Source organism: Rosa chinensis, chromosome 6 (assembly GCF_002994745.2).
Source record: "Rosa chinensis cultivar Old Blush chromosome 6, RchiOBHm-V2, whole genome shotgun sequence".
Classification (NCBI taxonomy): Eukaryota; Viridiplantae; Streptophyta; class Magnoliopsida; order Rosales; family Rosaceae; genus Rosa; species Rosa chinensis.
The window spans coordinates 63,363,382-63,386,018 of record NC_037093.1 but is presented as its reverse complement, the minus strand read 5'-3'; the positions used below and the strand labels follow the sequence as shown (position 1 = coordinate 63,386,018).

General features: G+C 38.3%; 6 protein-coding genes and 1 non-coding gene across 16 annotated transcripts; 1 reads left to right on the top strand and 6 right to left on the bottom strand.

Annotated features, from left to right (window-relative positions):
• Nucleotides 1–255: 255 nt before the first annotated feature.
• On the bottom strand, nucleotides 256–327 carry TRNAP-UGG. The gene has a single exon. It is a non-coding gene; the product is annotated as a tRNA-Pro (tRNA).
• Nucleotides 328–850: 523 nt separating this feature from the next.
• Nucleotides 851–4,078, top strand: LOC112169492 (high mobility group B protein 9). 3 transcript variants are annotated; one of them, XM_024306527.2, is made up of 7 exons: nucleotides 851–1,481; nucleotides 1,611–1,866; nucleotides 1,970–2,048; nucleotides 2,142–2,304; nucleotides 2,487–2,621; nucleotides 3,206–3,561; nucleotides 3,725–4,078. In XM_024306527.2, the coding sequence occupies exons 2-7, from the start codon at nucleotides 1,712–1,714 to the stop codon at nucleotides 3,866–3,868; spliced, it is 1,032 nt and encodes a 343-aa protein (XP_024162295.1). In that variant the 5' UTR covers nucleotides 851–1,481; nucleotides 1,611–1,711; the 3' UTR covers nucleotides 3,869–4,078. The 3 variants fall into 3 exon arrangements, with proteins under 3 accessions (XP_024162295.1, XP_024162297.1, XP_024162296.1); XM_024306529.2 differs by having other exon boundaries at nucleotides 851–1,866; nucleotides 2,499–2,621; XM_024306528.2 differs by having other exon boundaries at nucleotides 851–1,866; nucleotides 3,212–3,561.
• Nucleotides 4,079–4,157: 79 nt separating this feature from the next.
• Nucleotides 4,158–5,379, bottom strand: LOC112169494 (U11/U12 small nuclear ribonucleoprotein 25 kDa protein). The gene is made up of 4 exons (XM_024306531.2): nucleotides 4,990–5,379; nucleotides 4,779–4,884; nucleotides 4,594–4,693; nucleotides 4,158–4,417 (listed from the first exon to the last, which is right to left on the bottom strand). The coding sequence occupies exons 1-4, from the start codon at nucleotides 5,246–5,248 to the stop codon at nucleotides 4,322–4,324; spliced, it is 561 nt and encodes a 186-aa protein (XP_024162299.1). The 5' UTR covers nucleotides 5,249–5,379; the 3' UTR covers nucleotides 4,158–4,321.
• A 523-nt stretch (nucleotides 5,380–5,902) lies between these two features.
• LOC112174400 (glutathione S-transferase) lies at nucleotides 5,903–7,169 on the bottom strand. Its single transcript, XM_024312168.2, has 3 exons — nucleotides 6,814–7,169; nucleotides 6,686–6,734; nucleotides 5,903–6,591 (listed from the first exon to the last, which is right to left on the bottom strand). Exons 1-3 carry the CDS (start codon nucleotides 6,964–6,966, stop codon nucleotides 6,137–6,139), a joined length of 657 nt encoding a protein of 218 aa, XP_024167936.1. The 5' UTR covers nucleotides 6,967–7,169; the 3' UTR covers nucleotides 5,903–6,136.
• Nucleotides 7,170–7,459: 290 nt separating this feature from the next.
• LOC112174401 (mediator of RNA polymerase II transcription subunit 30) lies at nucleotides 7,460–9,183 on the bottom strand. 2 transcript variants are annotated; one of them, XM_024312169.2, is made up of 3 exons: nucleotides 8,693–9,183; nucleotides 8,136–8,228; nucleotides 7,460–7,870 (listed from the first exon to the last, which is right to left on the bottom strand). In XM_024312169.2, exons 1-3 carry the CDS (start codon nucleotides 9,086–9,088, stop codon nucleotides 7,772–7,774), a joined length of 588 nt encoding a protein of 195 aa, XP_024167937.1. In that variant the 5' UTR covers nucleotides 9,089–9,183; the 3' UTR covers nucleotides 7,460–7,771. The 2 variants fall into 2 exon arrangements, with proteins under 2 accessions (XP_024167937.1, XP_024167938.1); XM_024312170.2 differs by having other exon boundaries at nucleotides 8,136–8,213; nucleotides 8,693–9,176.
• Nucleotides 9,184–10,746: 1,563 nt separating this feature from the next.
• Nucleotides 10,747–13,954, bottom strand: LOC112172035 (mechanosensitive ion channel protein 8). Its single transcript, XM_024309192.2, has 5 exons — nucleotides 12,473–13,954; nucleotides 12,213–12,336; nucleotides 11,728–12,021; nucleotides 11,416–11,618; nucleotides 10,747–11,327 (listed from the first exon to the last, which is right to left on the bottom strand). The coding sequence occupies exons 1-5, from the start codon at nucleotides 13,783–13,785 to the stop codon at nucleotides 11,042–11,044; spliced, it is 2,220 nt and encodes a 739-aa protein (XP_024164960.1). The 5' UTR covers nucleotides 13,786–13,954; the 3' UTR covers nucleotides 10,747–11,041.
• Nucleotides 13,955–14,312: 358 nt separating this feature from the next.
• Nucleotides 14,313–20,841, bottom strand: LOC112172036 (serine/threonine-protein kinase STY46). 7 transcript variants are annotated; one of them, XM_024309193.2, is made up of 16 exons: nucleotides 20,049–20,840; nucleotides 19,193–19,307; nucleotides 18,982–19,055; nucleotides 18,763–18,867; nucleotides 18,524–18,578; nucleotides 17,650–17,760; nucleotides 17,381–17,431; nucleotides 16,977–17,146; nucleotides 16,797–16,901; nucleotides 16,517–16,590; nucleotides 16,204–16,379; nucleotides 15,708–15,803; nucleotides 15,316–15,396; nucleotides 15,113–15,166; nucleotides 14,634–14,768; nucleotides 14,313–14,555 (listed from the first exon to the last, which is right to left on the bottom strand). In XM_024309193.2, exons 1-16 carry the CDS (start codon nucleotides 20,240–20,242, stop codon nucleotides 14,475–14,477), a joined length of 1,677 nt encoding a protein of 558 aa, XP_024164961.1. In that variant the 5' UTR covers nucleotides 20,243–20,840; the 3' UTR covers nucleotides 14,313–14,474. The 7 variants fall into 7 exon arrangements, 5 of the variants coding, with proteins under 5 accessions (XP_024164961.1, XP_040364948.1, XP_024164963.1 ...); XR_002925220.2 differs by lacking the exon at nucleotides 14,313–14,555 and adding an exon at nucleotides 14,910–15,026 and having other exon boundaries at nucleotides 14,632–14,768; nucleotides 20,049–20,841; XM_024309195.2 differs by lacking the exon at nucleotides 14,313–14,555 and adding an exon at nucleotides 14,992–15,026 and having other exon boundaries at nucleotides 14,647–14,768; nucleotides 20,049–20,841.
• Between the last annotated feature and the right edge of the window lie 1,796 nt (nucleotides 20,842–22,637).

Sequence of the window (22,637 nt, the reverse complement as noted above, 5' to 3'; positions counted from 1 at the left end):
AATGTAGAAAGGTATGAATTTATTAAGAAATAAATAAAGTTTTGATATATTATTAAATATTAATTCCTGTATCAGCTTACCATTTAATGCGTAATTCAAAAGGAATGTTTTTGTAAGTTTGCTTTCAAAAAGAAAGAAGTTTTAATATTTTAGTATTAATAAGTATTAATTCCTGTATCAGCGTACTAGTAATGTATAATTCAAAACTAAGTTTGCATTCAAAAAGTAAGTTTTTGTAAATTTATTAATTAAAAAGGGGCATTCCGAGAATCGAACTCGGGACCTCTCGCACCCAAAGCGAGAATCATACCACTAGACCAAATGCCCACTTTGCTAGATTGGTTAGTTTCTTGCGTTTTAGATATATTTGGTGATAAAAAACAAAAAAGTCCTTTTGAGTATTGACCTTTTTATAATGAGTTTATGAGAAACAATTTGGGCTGGGTCCAGCAGAGTCCACATACTCAACTCAAGTACTCAACAACCTTGTAACATTTGTTTTTTTTTTTCCCCTTCCTACAAGTTAAACAGTACTGAGTAAGAAAATTATGCTTATGTACTCTCTATTTTATAGTAGGACAACTTAAACTTGAAATTAATACATTATAACATTGGATTTAAATTCAAGAGTGATTGAACATAAATTTCTTAGACTGTTACATAGTAGATGAATATTTTTTACACTTGCTCAATTAACTTCATCTGGATGGACATTATTTGTTATACATAAAATGCAGATTGTGATAAATAAACAAGAGATAGACTTTTTTTCTTTTGGTAAATTAAAATACACAATTAAAGTTAATGCATATGGAGTAGCCAAAATAGACCATATTATCGATCTAAACACTAAATGGACTAATGGAGAAAACAAAAGCACATTTTCTGACTAACACAGACACTATATAATTACATTCACATCGCACAACTTTCTCTGTTAGCATCTTAAACTCGAACCACACGCTTGGTGAAGTCAATTTTCGATGGATAATTGTGGGGGACCCGTTAAAACCAAGTCAACCCATGGTCTATACAATAGACGGCCCCTATTGGGTTCATGAATACACACGGTGCACTAGAGTGCACCTTATAACTCAGCAGAACGATCGTCCCATCAGAAATCTCGTCGCAGATGTACGTCAAGATTTTGTTTCAGAAATCAAATCAGAACCCGAAGCCGAAATAAGACCCCAAAAAGTGCATGTCAACCCTCGCAAGACATATGACTAGAGAGAGAACCCAGAGAGATTATACATCACAGTGCAAAACAATGTCAGACTTCGAACCACTCAAAGAGAGAGAGAGAGAGAGAGAGAGAGAGCCAATAGAAGCAAGAGTTGTAATTATTATGAATGTATTGTATTGTTAAGTAAGTAAAGTCTGTACGAAAAATAAATACTAGAGCGAAACACTAAGCATCATTACGTATTGGCTTCGCCAGTGGGTTTTCAATTCACAGAAGAATCCAATATTGAGCAACCGTTACGTCCCACGCGTCCAGCGTTACTCTTCTCTATTTCTGGGCCTATTTACTGTTGCTTAATTTCAAGCTTATCTTGGAAATCATCATCTACTTGTTTCTTTACTGTCATCATTATTGTTATTGTTAGGCTGCTTGCTCTTAGCTGTCTCAATTACTCATAATCGAAACTATACTTCTTCTGTGCTTGGATTTTTCCGGCGAGGCTGTGAAGGAGTCGTCGCCGGGGAGATGTCGCCGGTGGCGAAAGGTGAGAGCTCGAGGGGGTTGCAGGGTGTGCATTATTATCCTGCACCGCTTTCGTCTCATGATGAAATTGTTAAGGATTCTGTTGTTTTCTGGGACACTCTCAGACGCTTCCACTTTATGATGAATACCAGGTTTATGTAAGCCTTCTTATTCCGAAACAGTTGTTCATACAAATGTAGTTTCATGGTGTTTCTTCGTTTTGTTTCCTCTAAGTCTATGTTTTCTTTTTGGGTGAAAAAGGATTCCTGTGATTGGAGGAAAGGAGCTAGATTTGCACTTGTTGTACGTGGAGGTAACAAGGAGGGGTGGATATGAGAAGGTTTGGTCTTCATTTTATCATTCTTGAATTATAGGTAGATTTATTTGCTGATTATGTTATTAAACGGTGTATTTGGAAAAACTATCTCTTTAGGTTGTTGAAGAGAAGAAATGGAGGGAAGTGGGTAATATTTTCATGTTCTCCCCAACAACAACAAGTGCTTCTTTTGTGTTGAGGAAGCACTACAGAAGTCTTCTCTTCAGTTATGAACAAGTTCACTGCTTTAAGAAGCAGGGTCCTATATGTTCCCCTTCAGGTATTACATTATCAACCTCCTATTTCTTGAACCCAGTATTTTTATTTTGTTTACAGTGACAGTTTATTTTGACCGTCTTACTAAAACGGCTCTTCTTTGAATCCTCGTTCTACAGTTTTTATTTTAATTTTTGTATATATATTTCTTTTTAATTCTAAACTGGTTTTTCGTTACCCTCCTAGCGCCGGCTCCAGTTGCCTTTTCCATTAGTAATCGGAACTACTCAGACAAACCTGAACTGGGTCTGGTGGAATATTCCTCCAAAATGCCGAAACCGGCCAAACCCATCAGAGATTGTCCGGTTCCGGGTTCTGAAGGTAGGTTCATTTTTCTTAACAATCTCTGCAGTGTTTTTACCCTAATATAAAAAAAAAATCCACTGGATAAGGTGGTGACTAGTTCCAATGGCTGAACTGCCCACCACAAATGTTTGATGCGGTTTCTATGCCTCAAAATTTCATATGTGATAAGTTATTTTTGGATGCTATGCTATGCTGATTATTTAGATTTAGAAAATAACTAAATTTGCAATCTTCATTTGTATTTGTGAGAATTTTATAGCACTCCGAAATTTCTATGCCTTGGACTTTGCTGGTTAAAGGAAAACCAATATGTCATATGGAATAGCTCAGTTTGACCCCACTCCTATCCCATGTTACAAATATGTGGCTGCTAGGTAGACCATATACTATGTTTCTATTTTGTAACTCTCATAGATGCATTAATGGGTCTGTATCATATAGCAATAGCACATATGGGGCCAATACCATGATTTCAATATGTCCATTGGGATTGCCCAAAAACCTTCAACCTAAATGGACCACCTTCCACTTCCACATGCATAATCTATAACTGGCTGTAGCTCTGGAATGTTTTCAGTTACAAGGTCATGTTTTCTCAGGAACAGGAACAATTACTGGGAAGTTTGATTGTGGCTATTTGGTAACTGTGAGGTTGGGTTCGGAGGTTCTCAATGGAGTACTATACCATCCTGAGGAGCCAGTTCTGTCTGATGCAAGCCCTGAACCAATCAATTTCAGAGTACCGGACACCAAAAGATCATGTCGTCGTTCTGGCTTGAAAAGGAGGAGTAGAAGAAGGGAAGACCCCAATCATCCGAAACCTAATCGGAGCGGCTATAATTTCTTCTTTGCTGAGAAGCATTGCAAGTTCAAGTCCCTCTACCCAAACAGAGAAAGAGAGTTTACAAAGATGATAGGGGAGTCTTGGAGCAATCTCACCGCAGAAGACAGGATGGTAATTACTATATATTTTTTTTGTTTTGAAAATATGGTGACTACTATATTAAAATGCCACAAGGGAGAATGAAACTATTAAGTTTTGTTCACAATTTCTTACAACCTTTAATATCTTTTTCTTGGAAGATTAGTCACACTTTTCTTGTCATTTCTTTCCATAGGTTTACCAGAATATTGGGGTGAAAGACAAGGAGAGATACAAGAGAGAACTTGAAGAGTACAAGGAAAAGAAGAAGCTCAGGCAGACCACGGAAGTTAACAGAGACACAGAGTTGATTAGTAAAGCTAAAAAAGAGAGCCAATAGAGGAATTCAACTCAAGAGAGAAGAGCTTGTGATCATTGGATTCTATGTATAGCAAAATGTAGGATCTAGTTTAATTTAGGCACAAGTTGTCGTAAGGGAATTCTATGCAACTCCTTTCTGGTTTCTAATTTACTAATCTGAAGGAGCTCACTAGGAAAAGGCGATAAATTCTTCATTTTATTGCAAATTGCGTTGAGTTAATTTATTATATATTTAGTATCTACAATGCAACAGAAAAATGCAGGTCATGTGAGGGGAGGAATAGGGACTGCAACGATTTGCAGGATATTCATAGGAATTGCATTGAGGACGTAGGCAATGGAAGGATTACCATTGATATAGCTCACAAGATTTGTTATAATAGCAGCAATGGCCTACTGAGATTACATTCCAAGATTAAAAAGATCCATAAGGATAATAAGCACAGCAAATAGAGATGCAATAACCTCAACATCACATTCGCTTGCTAAGACCATGAAAGAAGCGATGTCTCCTCCTCTTTGAATGCCTCCGAGAACCCTTGGACGCCACACAAGGAACAAAATGCACCTGCTCATGTATATAAAATCTTTCAACATAACTATAGTATGCTAGTAACTTCCTAACAGGCTAATACCCGACAGCCGAGACTAGAGAGTAGCTTCCTAGAGCTTGTTTCAGTTAGGTCCCTACATAAGTGCATGAACAAAATGAAAATGACAAAGGTGTGCAGAGAAGGAGGATACCTGAGAATTGTTGCGAATGCCGTACTCCTCAACTGCGGCATTGTCATCCAGCAACTTCTCATTGTGGTATGACAGGCAAAAATTCCCCCACACATGCTTCCTGCACATCAAAATCGACAATACACCCATCATCAAATTTCACCAATACAACACAACTTCGCGGAAAGAAACACAGGCAAACACACCATGAAATGTGGCGGTGACCCATCTTGGACTGCTCCATTTCGTTGACTTTCTTTTTTATCGCAAGCTTGAGATCCTTGACCGTAGCAGAGTTCATGAGCGCTACATCTTCACAAACATCAAATTCAAAGACCGAACGGTCTAGTTTTTTCACATATTCAAATATAGCAGACAAGGTGTTCGATAAATTGTCTGAGAGAGTTTGAGCGTTACCGAAAGAGGTGGCGTCAAGCTTGACGACACTGATGCGCATGGCGCTGCCGAATTCGAGGCTGAGGAGAGTGTCGACATCAGATAAGGTCGGTTTTTGGGGGACGTCGGAAAGGATGGGATCGTCCAAGAGGGCGGCCAGCGTCGACTGTAACCTTGCTTTCTTTATGTTGCTTTCCTTGTATCCTTCCAAGCTAACGCTAGCTTCCGGCGTCGTTGTGGACTCCATGTTGATGTTGCTCTTCTGTTCAGTCTCGGTCATGGCTCTATCTGCATCTGGATTTTTGGTCACGCTAAATTTCAAGGAAGCAGAGCAAAGAAGCTGCGAATGGATTTGGGTTCAGTTTGAAAGCCTAGTCCTCACTTTTCAGCTGCTTCTGTTATCATGTTTGGCCTATATTAATCAAAGCCTTTTTTTTTTTTTTTAAATGGTCTAATTAATTTTCTTAGGAACCAATTTATCATAGGCTTTTACTATAGTGTCAATTTGTTACTCCAAATTTTTTTTCGGCCAATTTGCTATTACATGTTTTCATGAGTCACTCATAAGTACTATTTTTGCAAATTTGCTACTTTATATTTTCAAAATTAACTAATTTACTACCTTTTCGTCTATTCATCTGTTCAAACATTGATTACTTTTGAATATTTGGGGTAACAAATGATCAATTTTGAAACTTTAGGAAAGCAAATTGATTAATTTTGAATTCCTAAAGTAGCAAATTGGTTAAAAACTTAAAATTAAACCTAAGATAGCAAATTACTTGAAATAAAATCTAAAGTAGCAAATCAGTAATTATGCCAAACTAATTCTTAGGCAGCATCTTTATAATATGGATCAAATTCACAGATAACAAGATAATCATGTTCATGGGAAAACAGGGGAACAATGTTTCCACATAATTTGGCGATCCTCTTTCAGTTGGATAAATTTAAGATTTATTGATTTAGATAATCCAGTACATAATCAAGAGAGGCAGAACAAGAACTCCCTCCAAATCCAGCAGAATCTGAAAAGGTTTCCGGCTGAAGAATACATATTATTCAAGCCGTCAAGTTCCGATTAAGTATTGCGATTAACCACGACGAACAAATATTGGAAAAAAGAAACGAGCAAAGCAGATAAACCCGAGCTAAGTGTTGAGGACTCTCAAGCAGGCTTCTGCATTTCAACTACCTTCTGCCACGATTCTCGGCTAGATATCTCAGACCACCACCTGCCCACATTGTCTCTCTCAGTAAACAGCTCTCCCATATCGGAGGAATTCACCAAGTAGTGTGTGTTGGGCAAGTGAGAAAGGTCAGCCAGAGTGAAATCGTCACCCGCCAAGAACCGGCTCTCACGCAGCGTCTCTTCGTACACGTCCAGCACCTTCTTCAGCTTCTCTTCGTTCTGCCGGATCGCCCCTTGATCCTGCTTCAGCTTCATTCTCGGTGCGAATGCAAGCTGAAACACCAGAACGGAGCTTGGAGGACTGAAGCTATGTGATTCAGCTTCTAGCCACTGATCTATGGAGGCCTTTGCCAATGGGTTTTCCCCATACAATCCCTTGTTTCCCTGCTTTGCATACTTCTCACATATGTACCGGCATATGGACCTCGATTCTGAAATTACAGATCACATTAACAAGCAAACACATTTAGAGAACTAATCAACCAAAAATCCACAATCTAATTCCATGCATTGAAGCATACATACCGAAAAGGGCGAAGCCCTCGTCTTCAAAAGCTGGCACTTGTCCAAATGGCTGTTACAGTCGAAAAGATAAAACGATGATGAGAATTCAACAGAATCGTGTTCACTGTAAATGTAGGGGTAAAAGATACCTGGATCTTGAGGTATTCAGGCTTCTTGTGCTCGCCTTTGGCCATGTTGACCGGAATGAGCTGATAGGGCACTTCTTTCTCATGGAGACAGGCCAACACTCTCGACACGGCCGTGGATATCGGTGGTCCGTACACTTTCACCGAAGTCGCCATCAGATTCAGATTGGTTTTGAGTTTTGGCTCCTCTGTTTTCTCTTTCTTATTAGTCTGGTGTGTTTCTAATTTGCGTCCTCCTCTACTCTTTTACACCATACAAAACCACCGACGTGTTGCTCAGCCACTTTATCCCTTGCTTGAAAGGGTTGGTTTGTTTGGGTCCACCAGCGTCCACTTACCAGAGATAGAGTTTTAAGATCAAACAAGGGATTTGATTGCAACTAAAAATATACGAGAAACAAAGACGCAATTAAAATTTAGAGCTTGAACCACGAGACTCTGCTTTGCCTTAAAAACACGGAAAGTCTGATACTGCTCTGGAGTCGTGAGCCGTTAAATCAATGTGTGCTTGTGAATGTGTTCACAGAGGCACATAATGAGCTAATCCAACAACTACCGGCTTATGAGTTTCAGGAATCCGCAGCACAATATAACACCCCTAAAAACACACGACTTACTGCGAGACCTGTTACTTTTGTTCACAGACAAATTAGCATTGATGCAAATCTAGCCCAATTTTCATTAATGGTTAAACAGCATGGCTGATTTCATACATGATACATCCAATACATGCCAATAAAACGAGAATCAAGCTAATCTGATATCTTTAATATCAAATGTATCAGGAGTAACAAACCTCCACTACTGTAGCTCTCATTTTATATTCTCATGAAATTTTTGCCTATGTGAAGCTTAATCACCTCATATAAAGCATTGAAGCTTCACAGATTCTCAAACTCCCTAAAAAAGCATCACCACCTTCTCTTTAGCATCCATTCTAAGACACACCGTGCTTTTGAAGTCAGACGGAACAAGGACTTTGCCAGGTTGATATGTCTGTGACAAGATCTCGTAGCTGATCTATAAGAACCTTGATATATGCATTTTTCTTCACAAGCTCCTACATAAACAATAATTAAGGGCAATGAATTAGTTTTATACAAATACTGGAAACAGGACAAGCATGGCTCCTCTTCAGACATCAATAAGATCTCAACTTAAAGTCGGTATCATTAAAGGGATGAGCTCAAGGAAGACTCAATTTCAGAAAAAAACTCATCATACAGTTCCACAACAAGCTACACCCTCCAAATAAAACCCAATCCTTTGGAAGCAAACATCTATTTCTAGCCATGATACAAGATTTTTGTAGATTAAATGAATACCTTTCTCAAATTGGAGGCTTTCTCCTCTAACTTCTCAATTTCAGTTTCATCTGCAGGGGAACCAGTTTCAGATGTTGCCTGTTTCAATATAAGCTAATCCCAATATTAGCTCACCATATGGTTTCTAGAAATAAAACTCGCAATTATATAAAAACAAATATATGATAAAGTCATGGACAATGAACTAATTAAAATTCACCCAAGGCACTGACTGTTAGTACATTTCAAACCATGTTTCGAAGCATTGCTGCCTTCAAATCTGTTTCATGAAGTCAATTAGAAATGCTTACACTCCCCCCCCCCCCCTACAGTGATTAAATCCATAACCTTATTTAATCACTCGAATGGGCAATGAGAGTAGCTTTAATCACTTGCACAGTTCAGACTGTACCAGCTGACTGGTATTTCACAAGCAAATCATACTAAACGAAAGCAGAAACTGCATTTTTATACCTCAAATTGCAAAACACATGATTAGGGTTCATCTAATTCAAAATTCCAATAGCTAACAATCAAAGCAAATTCACCAAATTAAAGAAAAGGGTTTCTGAATTCACCTTCTGAGAATTAGGAATTTCTGCCAGAACAGCCCGGAGCGCCGTCACGGAGTTCTTATACCGTAACCGAGCCTCCTCAAGAGCTCCGCCATTACCAGGACCGCCGCCGCCGCTCGAGTCTCCGAGATTTTGGGTATTAGTGTTGTCAGAAGAAGACGAATCGCTATGAACGACGCCGTTTGAGAGTGAAGAATGTCCGTTTGCGGTGGTAGCAGCAGCGGCGGCGGCAGAGGAATTGGTGGACCAGAGTAGGGGGTTGCAGAGCTCGTCGTTCATGGAGGAGAGGATCTGGAAAGCTGACTCTATCGTCTCTTCTAGATGCTTCTGGCCTTCTACTGCTAGCTCTTGCGTCGTCTTAGGGTTTGATGGTGATGCATTCGCCTCATTCTCTTCCATTGTTTTCAGTTTTCACAGAGAAATCGAGAGACGAGTTTGAGAAAGAACAAAGGGTTTTGGCAAATTAGGCTGTGTTTCTATTATAACGTTTTTCCTATGACCAACTTTTACTATATGTCTACTAGACTACTACTGCTATAATAAATGGAGGCCCTCTTTTAGTGTCAAAGGGCTTTACTAAATTTTGAAGTGTCTATAATACACTTTTATAATATAATTATTAAATTAAGTCAATAAAATATAAATAGATAAAAGTGTAAATTGAAATTAAAAATAGCCAAATCACAAATATTCTATGTTAAAAAAAAAATATCCTTTTAGTTGACTATTTTCCCTTAACACAATGTCACCCGCGAGAAACGCGGGCATGTTGCTAGTATTAATAACTACCGGTCAGAGTAAATTTATTTACTTATTTATTTTTTTTGAAAAGAGGGTTAAAAGACTCAGAACCAAAAAATTAACGGGGGACATGAAACTTAAAACAACAAAATTTATAATGAGCATCAAGAAAAACAGAGTTATTAAGTAACTTCTGTGAATCACTGTTATAAATCTTTGCCATTTTTAATAATTATCATTCTATAAGTAATTTTGCTACTCTTTATAAAAAAAATATAAAAAAAATATTTAAGAAAGTAATTTTAACACTGGACTTTACAGCTGGCACTTCATTTTTTTAGATACGTGGAGCATAAATAGTAATGTATATAAGAAAAGTAGAGTACATAAGTTAGAGTTTTTATTACCACTAGGGTCAAAACTTTCTTGCACCGGACAAAATGATACTCAGTTTTCAAAAGTGATTAAAATGATACCTAAAGTTTTAAAAACAAATCAACTTGATACCTCGGTTTATTTTTTGTAACTTCTTTGTTAAAATTGATCATGTGTGGTGTGGTGTTTTGTGGGGTTATAATAATATTTTACACAAAAAATGTGTTTCAATTATTTTTCATTTTACTTTGTTAATTCTCTTCTTCTTCTGTCTCTACCTCTCTCTCTCTCTCTCTCCCCATTTTTGTTTATTTCTTTAGAAGTTGGGAAACATCCCAACTTTATTTTTTCTACGATCGATAGTAGAATTGAATTGAACGGAGGATTTTTTAAATTCTATAGAAGAAGAAGATTGGGCTATAGATGGTTGATGACCCTTTGACCATAAATCACTTCAATTTTTGGGCTTGGTTTTGCTTCTTTTTTTTTTTTGGTTGGAACTGGAGAACTAAGCAAAGACAAATAGCCTTCTTAGTTCCAGATTTTATTGAACTAAAAAAGAATACAAGGGAGGGGAGACAAAGCCAACCTCCGAAAGCTAAAAGAAACTATACAAGCGAATTACCGAAAACGAAACTTTGGTAGACCTAAACGGTCACTATCACAGTGTGTCTGGATAAAGTCTGGATAAATGCTTGGTTTTGCATTTGATTTAACAAAGAAGTTGCAAAAAATAAACTGAAGTATCAAGTTGATTTGTTTTTAAAACTTTAAATATCATTTTAATTACTTTTGAAAGTTGGATATCATTTTATCCGGTTCAAGAAAGTTTTGATCCTCAACTCCGTAAGTTATACAAGACTCGGTATTACTCTGGCAGAAAAGTAAAAACGAAACAGCAGTGTTTGCATAATTATAGGCTCAATTGCTAGATTAAGCATATAGAATGGTCCAAGAGGTATTCAGCTTGTTTTATTGATGTTCAAACAAACATACACAGTCAATCCTGTCATGGGTTTGAAGTTTACTACACAATCCAAAGCCTGAGTGGGGAACCAGCTAGTACCAACATACGTGCCTTGAACCGTCCATCTATAATTTGTGCTTAGCTAAGATTATAAGGATTTGCTGTTTCTAGGTAGGGGCCGGGTCTCCAAACTTGAGACTGGCACTAGCAACAAGTATTAGCATTAGCATAAATTGACCCAAAAAAAAGAGAGAAGCATTGGCATATGATTAGGGAGCACAAGCAGTCCAATTTGAAGGGGGCTTGGAGGTTAAACTTGGCATGTTTCGGACATTGACATCGATAGGCAGCAAGCGATACTGAATGTCAAGCTCTTTGAACACTTTGACCATGGCTTCAATCAAAAGGGCTCTCCGACTCCACCTCTCCACCATGTCCTGGTGGTTCATCTTGTGTGTAAGCCACACTGATATCTTCAGTTTGTTCAGTTCCTCCACATCCCTCAAGACCACCATTGGTGCTGGGTGCCAGTGGTCAGTCCTGGTTTCAATGTACCTGCATATGTGACATTTTACTTAATATATGATCTTACTGTCAATAAAATTGGAAAAGAAAGAAAAACCATATCCATTCCCTCGCGTACCCTATGATTCTTTCTTTCACAATGTTCAACTTTTCCAATGGAGTTGATATATGAACACAGAAATCAACAGCATCTCCCATGTCAGGACTACGATAATAATTAGCAATTGGCTTGGTAGCAAGAACACTGTTGGGGTATATAACCTTCTGGTTATCAAACTTCAGAAAGACTGTTGTTAATAGATTCATCTCCTCAACTACCAACTGCGACACAAACAACATCGACAATTAGCTAGGGTTATATACTTGTAAAGAGATTAATACTTGATAAATAAATGCACAGTAAACATCAAAAATTGATTCAAGTTTTCACCTGGACTCCATCCACCTCACAACGATCACCCACATCATATGGGTGCATTACAAACAGAAAGATTATTGCTTCAAAAACTGTCTTGCATGTGTTCCCAAAGATGAATACAACCAAAAGAATCTGTGAGCTTATGAACACAAGGAAATGGGTGATTGGAATCCCAAGTATAATCAGCCAGGTTATCACAATGATCACACCCACAAGAATGTTTAATAAATTGTGGAGTTCGTCCACTGCTGTTTTCGTATCATTGAGAGACAATGAGAGAGCTCTTCTCTCTCTAAATGCTCTCACCTGAAAAAAAAAAAACAGAAGACACATATTCTTTCTTCAGTTCATGGTCCATGGACTACAGAAAGAGCGCTCTACCTCTTTTGCCTCTCCAAAATTTAGACAGGCATAGATTGTAACATAACAAGAACTGATATGATAGTCACAAAGAAGGTGAGCAGTAAAACATTAATAGTTAAAGCATTAAGCAATACCATCCAATGTTTAAGAGAAGACTTGCTGATCCCATCATGTTCACTTGCTGCTCCAAAGATAACGATTGTCTTCAAGGCTTCATCTTTATTCATAAAAAGCATCAGATCGTCAAGGAAAATGGATCTGTACACACGACAAGTCGCACCAGAACACATTACCAAGAAACAATTTGCAAACACAGATGACAGTAACATACAGATTAAGATCTCAAATTAAATGCACATGACATGGCAGATTAACATAGATGAGTACTACTTACTTGGCCCCTGGCTTGGCTACTTTGAGGAATATCTTCCTCGCTGCCTCTTTTGCCTGGCATTCAGTTTTGATCTCCACAGAAGAGTCGTCCTCAACATCCAGTATCTGTTCATCTAGAGTGGTTAAGGAGCCGTGCCGGATGATATTCATCATTCGCCTCATATTCCAAGCTGATACATTCTTCTGATTTAGCTTATTTAAGTGGTTAACTGGGATCTCCTCATCTTGCTTCACAGACTTGGGCGTTGTAGGCGTAGAAGAAAATCTAGGACTCCTCCCGATTGTGGGGCTACTCTGCAGTCCACCACTCCCCACAACCGGCCCATTCCTTGAAAGAAGAGTTACCCTGAGCTCGCGAGGCATACAAGCCCCTGCCTTCTGAAACTCCCTAATCTCTGCGGCAGCCTTTTCCTTTTCCTCTTCCTCTTGTATCTGCTGCCTATGGAACAAAGGAGGACCAGAAAGCGTCTCAATCACATACTGATTGAACAAAGCCTCCCGAATTCTTTCGAAAAAGGCATTGACATGGAAAGACAAAGCAAGGACCTTGACAAGTAATGTTTTCACAAGCCAAATCAAAGTAGCAACCAGAAAACACACCAGTGTCCTAGTCACATAAGGTAAGATCCTACTCTTGGTCTCCTTCTCAACCTTTTTATCAAAAATCAAATGCCACACAACCAAAACCAAACCCAACCAGAGACAATTCTGCACAGCCTTTCTCAACCCATAAACAAAATACAACACCCTTTTCCTCATCAGAAAATTTCTCTCCACAAAGAACACAACCACCCGAATCCCCCAACCCGAAACCAAACGCCCACAAATCAATGCCAAAACCAACAACTCCCATTTCCAAATCGGAAGATCCCACGGCCTTAGTCTCCTTATCATCGGAATCCAAAGATTACAAACCAAAGCACCTAAAACACAAACAAGACTCACCCATTGAAGTAACGTCAAAGTGTTGAACTTCATCCTCTTGTACTCTTCGGGTATATCATCAACGTCAAAACCATCGTCCTCTTCATCTTTTCCGACCAGTCGTCCGGAATGGGCCAACCTATCTGATTTGGGACACCGTTCCTCAAGTGGGTCAATAAGCCTCGACCTGGTCTTGCTCATTGGGGGTTTCCAACCTTTACTAGAAAACGAAGCGCTTGAGCTACACCTCAGAACCTGAGGTCCACCCGAGTTGGGTGCAGCCTGATCTTTGCTTCTTCGCCGGAAAGACTCCCCACCAACTGTGTTTCTCGGGCTTCTTTCTCCGGTACCGTCGACCTTGACTTCTACTTGTTCTGGTCTCTCTGCCATTTTGATCAGAACAGGCTCTCCTTCTTTGAGGGGTATCAGTGTAGTAGAACAGAGTGGGGCTTCTCAAAGCTTCCGACTAAGGAAAGTTGCGTATAAAAAAGAAGAAACTACAATTCTTGACCGTTCGTTCTTTTCCCTCCTTTTTTATTTGAAAAGAAAAATAAAGTGAAAGAACAAGACGACCATTGCCGAATCAACGGTGGTGTTTTCTGGAATGATGCTCGTAAAATCTCCGTCATCTTTTGAAGAACATGTTCGCGTTACTGTTAATGGGCCATGTATTCCCAAATAGAAGAACCCTACTTTCTATTTTCTTTTTTCTTTTTGTGAAGTTTATTTTTGACCACCAATTATTATTATTATTAAGGAGAAGAAATGAGTAAAACTGATACAGTGAAAGTGTGATACACGATGAGAATAGGAGCAACGCATCGGATTCCAGGCATTTGAACTATGAAGGGAATAACAATAGTTGGGAATAATATAAATTTAGCGTGCGTTTAAACCTGTCGTGTAGAATTTTTGTCTATCGATTGATGTTCATTTTTCTATTTTCATTCAGGAGATGAACAATATTAACAAGTATCTAGAAGGTGGTTAGCATTAACAACAAAGGTGGTTAATCCCTAATGAAGTGTCTCATCATTAGTTACATTCATGGAGCATAACTCCAAATGGAGCACATATCCTCATTCGGCACTGCCATGCCTGAGAGTGGGTACTACTTTTGCTGATTTTCCCTTTCGTCGATCCTCCCTTTCATCCGCAACCTGTGTCATCACAAATTTTCACTTTCAGGACTATATATTGGACAAGAACACTCAGAAATGTTGGATGTTATCGCGTACCCTCCTAGCCATTTGTCGCAACATATTTACAATATCTGAGAACTCAGGTCTCAACGATGCATCTTGCTGCCAGCAACTCTCCATTAACTCCACTAACATGGGGTTAGTGTGCTTTGGAATCGTAGGCCTCAGACCCTGAAATTCATACACCAAGCCCAGAACACTCAATCAATGAAGTTCTTTGCAAGTTTTTAGTCGTCCTTGAAAACTCATAGGTTAGCTATGCCCCTAGCCATCAATGAATACGTATTCGGATTGTGAATCTTAAGATATTACCCTATTTTACTCATAGCTACTTAATAGGACAGCTTCTGATCAGGATTCAGGACAAGGAAACTCACTAATAGGGATCACCTGCCTGAATCCATTTCATTTTCATACAACTTGGGGATCCTGGATATGAACTTCAATCAGGAGAAAAGAGAAATAAAAGGATAAGAAAAAAAAAACTAATATTGCTCGATTAGTAGAAGAAGTACCTTCTTGACAACGCCAAGTGCTGCTTGTAGTGGAGTTAAGTTCTCATAAGGAAGCTGATAGTTTAGTCACAAAACAGTTATATGACCGCGTGAAGTCTGCTCAATTAATGCTGAACTAATTTAAAGGAAAAAGATTGTAAGATGGCGTTTTCTTTTGGGGGAAGAAAAAGCCACTAGTCTTTTATAGCATGTGAAGAGATTACCTTTCCTGTAAGAAGCTCCCACAGAATAACCCCAAAGCTAAAAACATCGGCTTTGTGATCATAAGGTTTATGTTCTATGACCTTCCAGTCAAACACCACAAAATTATGTGTCAGAAACTAGATGGGAACAAGTATTAAATAGTTACATATTACATACATAGTTCCACATTTTCATGCAAGAATCAGAAAACGTTAGAGAATCCAGGCACAATAATTTTCTTAATGAACAAAATATGCAATTAGTTTTGAAGAACTAGAAATGATATGCCAGTCCAGGAATTTGATTTCTTAATGCCTAATTTTTTTTTTCCTGTGCAATTCTTGATGCTTAACTTTCAGTGATGCAAATGAAATGCTTAACTTTCATCAATACATGGCTGAAGAACACAGACCTCTGGAGCCATCCAACGGTAGGTGCCAGTTTCTGCAGTCATGACACCAGATTGTGCCTGTACTCTAGCAATCCCAAAATCAGCTACTTTCACAACCTGTCAAACAAGTATTCCAATCTTTAACAATAATGTAGTTTAGAACACCTCTTAAATCTATGTACAGCCTTGGAAGAACCTGATGAGCTCCTATCAACAAGGAGCAATTTGAAACAAGGACAAGAATGCACACGCCTGCCCATTGCCTCCCTTTAGTTTTGAGAAAAGTATAATAAGGAATATTACATTGTATTTAGAAGATATTTAAAGTCAAGCTATTCAAATAGAAATGACAATAACACAGGCTTTCATCCCCTCCAACATAGAAAACTTTTGAAGGCAATAAGAGATCAAAAGTCCAATATTTGTAATTGTAGTAAAAAATTAAGCTATATACAATTTACAAAGTTGAAAGGAATAGACAAATGCAACATGAAGAAAATAATAAAATATCTCTTACTCCATTTCCATCCGTCAAAAGATTAGCAGCTTTCAAGTCCCTGTGGATTATTTTATTTTGGTGCAAGTATTTCATTCCCCTGGAAATATCAACTGCAACTTTGAGCAAGGACTGAAGTGAAAAAGAACCCTTTTGCTTATGGAGAAAGTCGTACATGCTTCCACCAGACAAAAATTCTGACAAGTGAAAAGGTATATAAGCAGCAGTTGAACTGAATGGAAACCCTGTTTGGTAATGTAGAAAATACACATATATATGACGGGCACAAGTATGAAGCCTGGCAGGGAATATTTCTAAAAGTACTTCGCCCTACCAGTAACTATGCAAAGGTTAGGAGGTTTAGTGCAAGCCCCAATGAATTGAACGACATTCTTGTGCCGAACTTTTCTGCACAGATGAAAAAGTATGAGAAATGCAACATCAAAAGCACTGAAACATGCTGCTACTAGCAGCCTTTCTGTCCCTAAATATTATGAAGGATGTTATGTTACATATGTAGAGTAATTAAATGATGGAGCTAAGATAAGTAGATAACTAATAACTACAAAATAACGAACACAGGGCTAATTGAGTTAAGAAGTGACATAACCAACCTCATGATAGCGACTTCTTGGGTAAACTCCCTCATGGTTTCATTTAGGCGCTCAGTGCTGAGAACTTTAATGGCCACATCTTGACCACAGAAAGTACCTTGATATCTGTGTCAATCAACAAAGTAAATACAGACATGGTCTCGTACCATTAACATGGCCTAAAAAGACGGCAGAACTTACAAATCACCATTTGATCCAGAAGCAATTTTCCTTTCATATGTCAATAGGCTTGCTTCAATTTCCCAGATATCTTTTTCTTCACTGGATGTGCTTACATGATCACCAATGACCTTCATTCCAGTGTCTTGCCCCAGAACAGGGGAGATGACATTATAATCCAAGCAAGGATTCTTCCGAAACATAACAAATTATCAGATACTATAAATATATAGAAAGAAAGAGCAAACATAGCATGCATGTTGCAAAGTATTAGCAGCATACAAGAAAGTTACAACAAAAGAAGGCATGCAAGAAATAGCTACATATTCAGATTCTTTCAAAAAAAAAAAAAAAAAAAACCCAGCACATATCATCAGATTGCCGAATGCTTACTGAAAAATACATAAGCATATAAAGGAAACTACCTCACTCCAAAGTAATTCTTTTGCCAGTGCCTGTCTAAGCCGTTCAGTTTCCTACAAATTTTGAAAAGCATGTATGTCAAGCGAATGAAGCGATCATAAATTAAAGGGTAGAGACTAATCTAGGAACTTCTTTGTGGAATATACATTTCAGTAACAACTAAAAATCTCATAATACATGTAGATATTTCTCCTCAGGGATAAGTAATCCAAGATGATACCTGTATTCATTATATTACTTATACCAGAACAAGAACAAGGCAAGACGATACCTCACATTCCCAACCATCAACGACAAAGACATCCAAGGAGTAGCCATCTGTTGTAGAAAAAGCATGTGCTTCTTGAATGTTCAGTCCGATGTCAGATAATAAGGATGTCAACTGATGCAAAACATAAGATTTTGAACAGTTAATAAGATATTCAATTAAATGTAGCATAATCCATTTGGCAAGCATTACACATACTATTATTACAGATAGCATCTCCAACCAAAGTTTTTTTTAACTGTTCTGGCGTATAAACATTGATTTGTCAAAATTACTTAAAAATATAAAAGCATGTTATTTTGGCTAGACATGGCAGAACAAGTAAAAAAATATAAAAAGTAATAAAATAAAGATTGTGGTGAGAGGCCGTGGTGTGGATTGTGGCGACACGGGTTGCAGCGCTGTGGGTCTGACGGAGCTTCGCCGGAATGGTACGTATGAAGAGTGATGGCAATGAAGATGGTGGACTGGCCCAAACCAGCTTGATGGGCCTTGAGTGGCTTTCTGTGGTAGCTGCCCTTTCGGGCTTCTAGTTTTGGGATAGGGTTTTTGCCTTAGTCCATTAAATTATGTTTAGTGTAGTCTTTACAATAATTTTCTTTTTGGAAGCTAATGCGCGTTACGTGCACTCTATGTATCTCTAGCATCTCTAGAGTAGTACCAAAGGAGTATCTCCACTATGTCTACGTACATGACATGTCTAATGAGTGGGTCTATTTCCATGTATCACTGTGGGTACTACCACTATCTTCTTGTCTGTTTGTACATGGCAGCGGAAATGTATGTAATGACCTATTCTGGCTTTAGATGAATATATATTGACACCCGGCTCTGGGTTTGATTCAAAAAATAAAAAGATTAAAAAAATAAAAATTACCTCACTGAGGAGTTTGGGCTTGTCATTAGTTGAAATTGTAATTTCATGCATCGGCCTACATAATTTGAAAATACCAAAATTAGTTAAGTGTGAACAATGCAAACTTATATTTAGCATTCAATCCATAAAGCAAGCCTGCTAGGATGAATAGTTTAATGAGAAAGTGGGAATAAAACTATGAGACAAAACCTTGAGAATCATAAAGGAAGCATTTTGAACTCAATGCAGAATTGTTTTACCTTGAAAAGGCATTCACAGTGGTATTCTCATGTTGAACTTGTAACTTTTTGGCTTCAAGAGCAAGTTCAAGGTCTTCTGACAAACCAAAAGCTGGTGGTGGATGACTGAACACATGAGAAACGGAAAGAGGATACCATATGAGAGATGTACAGAGCAATGGTATTACTGACTTTTACATAAAGAAAAACAAGTCCAAATAGCTTTTTGTTGAACCATGCCTCTGTGTGCCAGCAAAACTAGAACATTGAGTATCTTCTTTTTTGAATGAGCTTAAATTAGAAGAAAAATGAACCTGCATAACACAAAAACTGCACTTTGAATATATGTGACTAAACTTTCAGTACATTTTTCTTTTCAAAATTTATTGAACCATTTATGAATTCGACTCAAGGATGATGAATTTATTGTGTAATAAAAAAATTAAATTACCTGCACAAGACGGACTTCGACTGCAGGTCTAGTGGCGGGGTCATGTGCCACATGCAATAGTCTTTTATGCATGAGAACATCTTGTGCCCTCTCCACATTCACATCCAAAGCATACCTTCAATAACAAAATCCACATCCACAAATGCAACTAAATGCAACTAAGCAAGTAACACTTCAGATTGAAGCTTACAGATTTATCATTACAAAAGAAACCATTACAAAAAAAAAAAAAAAAACCCAATTCATATAATTTTTCCGTATATATTTCCCTGAATTTATTCTAGAAAGGTGTATATATATATATATTTATATATATACACGTGTACTTTTTTTATGTATAGACGTATACGTATGTGCATACGTAAAGTTGAGTTCGTGGGTCACGGGTTGGTGAGTCAGTGCAATGCACAACAATAGAAGGTTGGCCGCATCTCAAAGCATAAACCTTTGGCGTTCGAGGAGATCAAAGTCATCAAACTATCGGGCAACATAATTCTTCCCCATATATACCATCAAAGAAACAAGATCTCAGAAATCGGTGTTTATTGCCATCAAAATCTCACAAAAGTAATTCCAAACATTTTTAATTTGGCAACCCAGAGATGATATGAGCGTGAGTGCGTGACATAATATTATATCCATTTTCAGAAACATTAAAAAAATAAAACTAAAAATCAAAGATTCTGATCCACAAGAATCACCAAAGAATATGCAAACAAAAAAAAAACGCACCGCTCTGATACCAAAACAGAACCTCAAAATGAAAAGAAGAGATTGCAGAGTATTCCTACTAATCGCATACATACACGTATTGACGTACGTAGCTAGAGAGTAGAGAAAGATGGCTGGGGTGTACCTAGTTGGGAGGCGATTGAAATGAGCCCAGAGTTCATCTTCGAAACCGGGTTGTTGGGCCTCCGCGACATCCGAGTCCTTAAGCCGGACCAGAATTTCATTGTAGATATTCACTTTCAGTTTCTGCTTTCGGGTCAAAGCCGGCGAAAAACCCGCAGGTATGCTACACCGACTCTCCGTGTCTTCCTCCGCCATAATATCACCACCACCATACAAAACGGTGCGTTCCGATTCTTGATCGCAGCTCAAACCTGGGGTCCCGTGGTCCCTTTTCGCTGCGTTTAGTACGTTTACAGGACCAAAACCACAGCGGATTATTCAAGTGCGTCCTTTCGTGTACGGAAAAAAACAAAGAGGAATGGCTGTGAGACCGAGCCCACGGGTTCGTGTCTTGTCCCTCCTCCCAAACCTTAATTCCCTCCCTCTAATCGTAATTGTGTTCCCGAGTTTGATAAAGAAGAAGAAGAACAACAACGTTGATTAAACTAATAAACGGAGTTCGGGTTGACGACGTTGACGTGGATTCTTAACAAATAACAATGCTTTGCTTTGCTTATATCACCTTTCACCGAAACACCGCCTTGTTTCTGTTTATCGTTATTCGATTAGCCCCCTTAAACAAATGCTTAACGATAATCATAATTGTCCAGACTGATGAGACTCATAATCATAAAATAATATTCCACCTCCAGCAGCTTTATTCGTCGATTACCATCACCGCCCGGGCCCACTTCGTCCTCCCAGCCAATCCGACCGCGCCGGGTTATCTCATGTCCCACTCAACCAACCTACGCAAATCATCAATCAATCCCGTTTGTTTTTTTTTTTTTATTAAGCGTAATTTTTTTTTTGGGGGTCTTAGTTTAATATTATGTAGAGGTTAATCTTTTTCCCTGGCGGGTAGACATTTATCCCAGTAATCATAGTGACAAAATTAGTGTTATTCTTGAGACAAAATTTAACATACTTATCTAGCCAGCCAGCCTATGATTATGTGCACCAAATATATGATAGCTTGAAAAATCATGTACATATGATACAGAATGAGATAGCAGACCCCATGTGTCTGAAACTGGTAGACATTATTTGATGGATGATTTATCCTGTTAATGGAAATGAACGGGTGAGAGAAAATATGTGGGGTCCTTCTAACCCTGCCCATGTATATGTACTTTAACTGTCAATCTGTCATAAGGTCCTTTGGAATTAAATTAAGGTGTGTCATTAGTATTTTCACGCGTGAAATTAATGCATTGTTCGAATGATCGCTGCATTTTAATTTGTTGAGTTTCAAATCAAGCCGTATAATTGTATATAGTTATATACTCGCTCTAAGGCCTCGTTTGTTTCACGGATTTGAGAACTTAGGAAAAGAAAGTTATTCATTTCCTTTGTTTGGTAACCACAAAGTCCGGAAATGTTTTCCTCATATAAGGGAAAGTTGAGTATTAACTCATTTCACTCAAACTTCATGAGATTGAGTTTTCCATCTCATCTCCTAGTATTAATTGCTTGAGTACCCTTGGTAGTGTTGAAAATTCATTCCAGGTAGTTTTTATTTTAAAATAGAAATGTATTATTGAAACATTGATATATTTTTACTTTCCTTTCCTGCACCAATCAAACATCGAAAGGGAAATCAAATGATCTTTCCTAGATGCTTTCCCTGCTTTACCAAACACAAGAAATGAAATCTGACATGAACTTTAATTTCCCTTCCCCACGGAAAAGACAAGGGAATCGATTTCCCTTCCGTGAACCAAACGAGGCGTAATTGTATCACTCTATTGCTGATTAATTGTTGGGGTGGATTTGTAAAGAGGCTGCTAGGACTACCGCCTCTAGGATTGAGTTGATTTCCTCTATTTACCCCTTCTAAGTTCAGGAACTGGGTCCAAAAATTAAAAAAGTTTTGTAGAGTCTTCCCTTAAGCTCCCTCGCAGTAATGTTGGCCAGCTGCGATGACATGCTTTTAGTGATATATAGGTAGAAACTCTACATAGCTTTGATAGATGAACAAAATTACATGAAAAGGCTTGCAAGAAGGCATGTGGCGTGGGAGCTAGAAGTGCATGAGTTGCAGACGATGAGATGCTTGTTACGGTCAGAGGTTTGTTGCAGTGTAATCTACTGCAGTGAGGAAAGAACGGATTTTTGGGGGTGGTTGATAGGGTTATGGTTGTTTAGAGCATGACATTGATTTTTGGATTAAAGGCTGGGAATTTTTGGCTTATTGCTTGAGGCTTGCTTGTGGGATGTATTGTTTAGAGGTTATGAGGTTTGTCGCTTGGAGGTTGAGAGTTCTTTGCGGCTTGGAGGTCTCCCCTTATTACAGGAACAAAGAAGCCTTTTACAGGCAAAAGGAAAGTCAAAAGCTATAGGAACTTGAGTAGAATTATAGTGTTAAGGTGAAAACTATATCACTAAGAACAAGGCTAGGTTTGTGTGTCATGCCTCCTTGCAACAAGGCTTAAAACATGGAATTATGTCTGTATGTGTACTTTTACTGCAGCGATGTGATCTTTACTGCAGTGATGAAGACCACCACAGTGATGTTAGTTTCAAGGCCATGTGAAAGGAACTATAGTGT

Excerpts from the sequence above, each read along its gene's own strand:
- LOC112172035 (XM_024309192.2), bottom strand. The coding sequence starts at position 13,785 with ATGGCAGAGAGACCAGAACAAGTAGAAGTCAAGGTCGACGGTACCGGA. Across the intron at positions 12,337-12,472 it reads GTAGCCAAGCCAGGGGCCAA|ATCCATTTTCCTTGACGATC; the intron begins GTAAGTAGTACT and ends TCGTGTGTACAG. Across the intron at positions 11,619-11,727 it reads GTGAGGTGGATGGAGTCCAG|TTGGTAGTTGAGGAGATGAA; the intron begins GTGAAAACTTGA and ends TTTGTGTCGCAG.
- LOC112172036 (XM_024309193.2), bottom strand. The coding sequence starts at position 20,242 with ATGGCGGAGGAAGACACGGAGAGTCGGTGTAGCATACCTGCGGGTTTT. Across the intron at positions 16,591-16,796 it reads CAAGAAGTCGCTATCATGAG|AAAAGTTCGGCACAAGAATG; the intron begins GTTGGTTATGTC and ends TCATCTGTGCAG. Across the intron at positions 15,397-15,707 it reads ACCGTTGGATGGCTCCAGAG|GTCATAGAACATAAACCTTA; the intron begins GTCTGTGTTCTT and ends TTTGACTGGAAG.
- LOC112174400 (XM_024312168.2), bottom strand. The coding sequence starts at position 6,966 with ATGGCGACTTCGGTGAAAGTGTACGGACCACCGATATCCACGGCCGTG. Across the intron at positions 6,735-6,813 it reads CTGAATACCTCAAGATCCAG|CCATTTGGACAAGTGCCAGC; the intron begins GTATCTTTTACC and ends CGACTGTAACAG. Across the intron at positions 6,592-6,685 it reads CGAGGGCTTCGCCCTTTTCG|AATCGAGGTCCATATGCCGG; the intron begins GTATGTATGCTT and ends CTGTAATTTCAG.
- LOC112169492 (XM_024306527.2), top strand. The coding sequence starts at position 1,712 with ATGTCGCCGGTGGCGAAAGGTGAGAGCTCGAGGGGGTTGCAGGGTGTG. Across the intron at positions 1,867-1,969 it reads ATGATGAATACCAGGTTTAT|GATTCCTGTGATTGGAGGAA; the intron begins GTAAGCCTTCTT and ends TGGGTGAAAAAG. Across the intron at positions 2,305-2,486 it reads TCCTATATGTTCCCCTTCAG|CGCCGGCTCCAGTTGCCTTT; the intron begins GTATTACATTAT and ends TTACCCTCCTAG.
- LOC112169494 (XM_024306531.2), bottom strand. The coding sequence starts at position 5,248 with ATGACCGAGACTGAACAGAAGAGCAACATCAACATGGAGTCCACAACG. Across the intron at positions 4,694-4,778 it reads GGTCACCGCCACATTTCATG|GAAGCATGTGTGGGGGAATT; the intron begins GTGTGTTTGCCT and ends TTTGATGTGCAG. Across the intron at positions 4,418-4,593 it reads GCATTCGCAACAATTCTCAG|GTGCATTTTGTTCCTTGTGT; the intron begins GTATCCTCCTTC and ends ATACATGAGCAG.
- LOC112174401 (XM_024312169.2), bottom strand. The coding sequence starts at position 9,088 with ATGGAAGAGAATGAGGCGAATGCATCACCATCAAACCCTAAGACGACG. Across the intron at positions 8,229-8,692 it reads AAATTCCTAATTCTCAGAAG|CTTATATTGAAACAGGCAAC; the intron begins GTGAATTCAGAA and ends TATTGGGATTAG. Across the intron at positions 7,871-8,135 it reads AAGCCTCCAATTTGAGAAAG|GAGCTTGTGAAGAAAAATGC; the intron begins GTATTCATTTAA and ends TTGTTTATGTAG.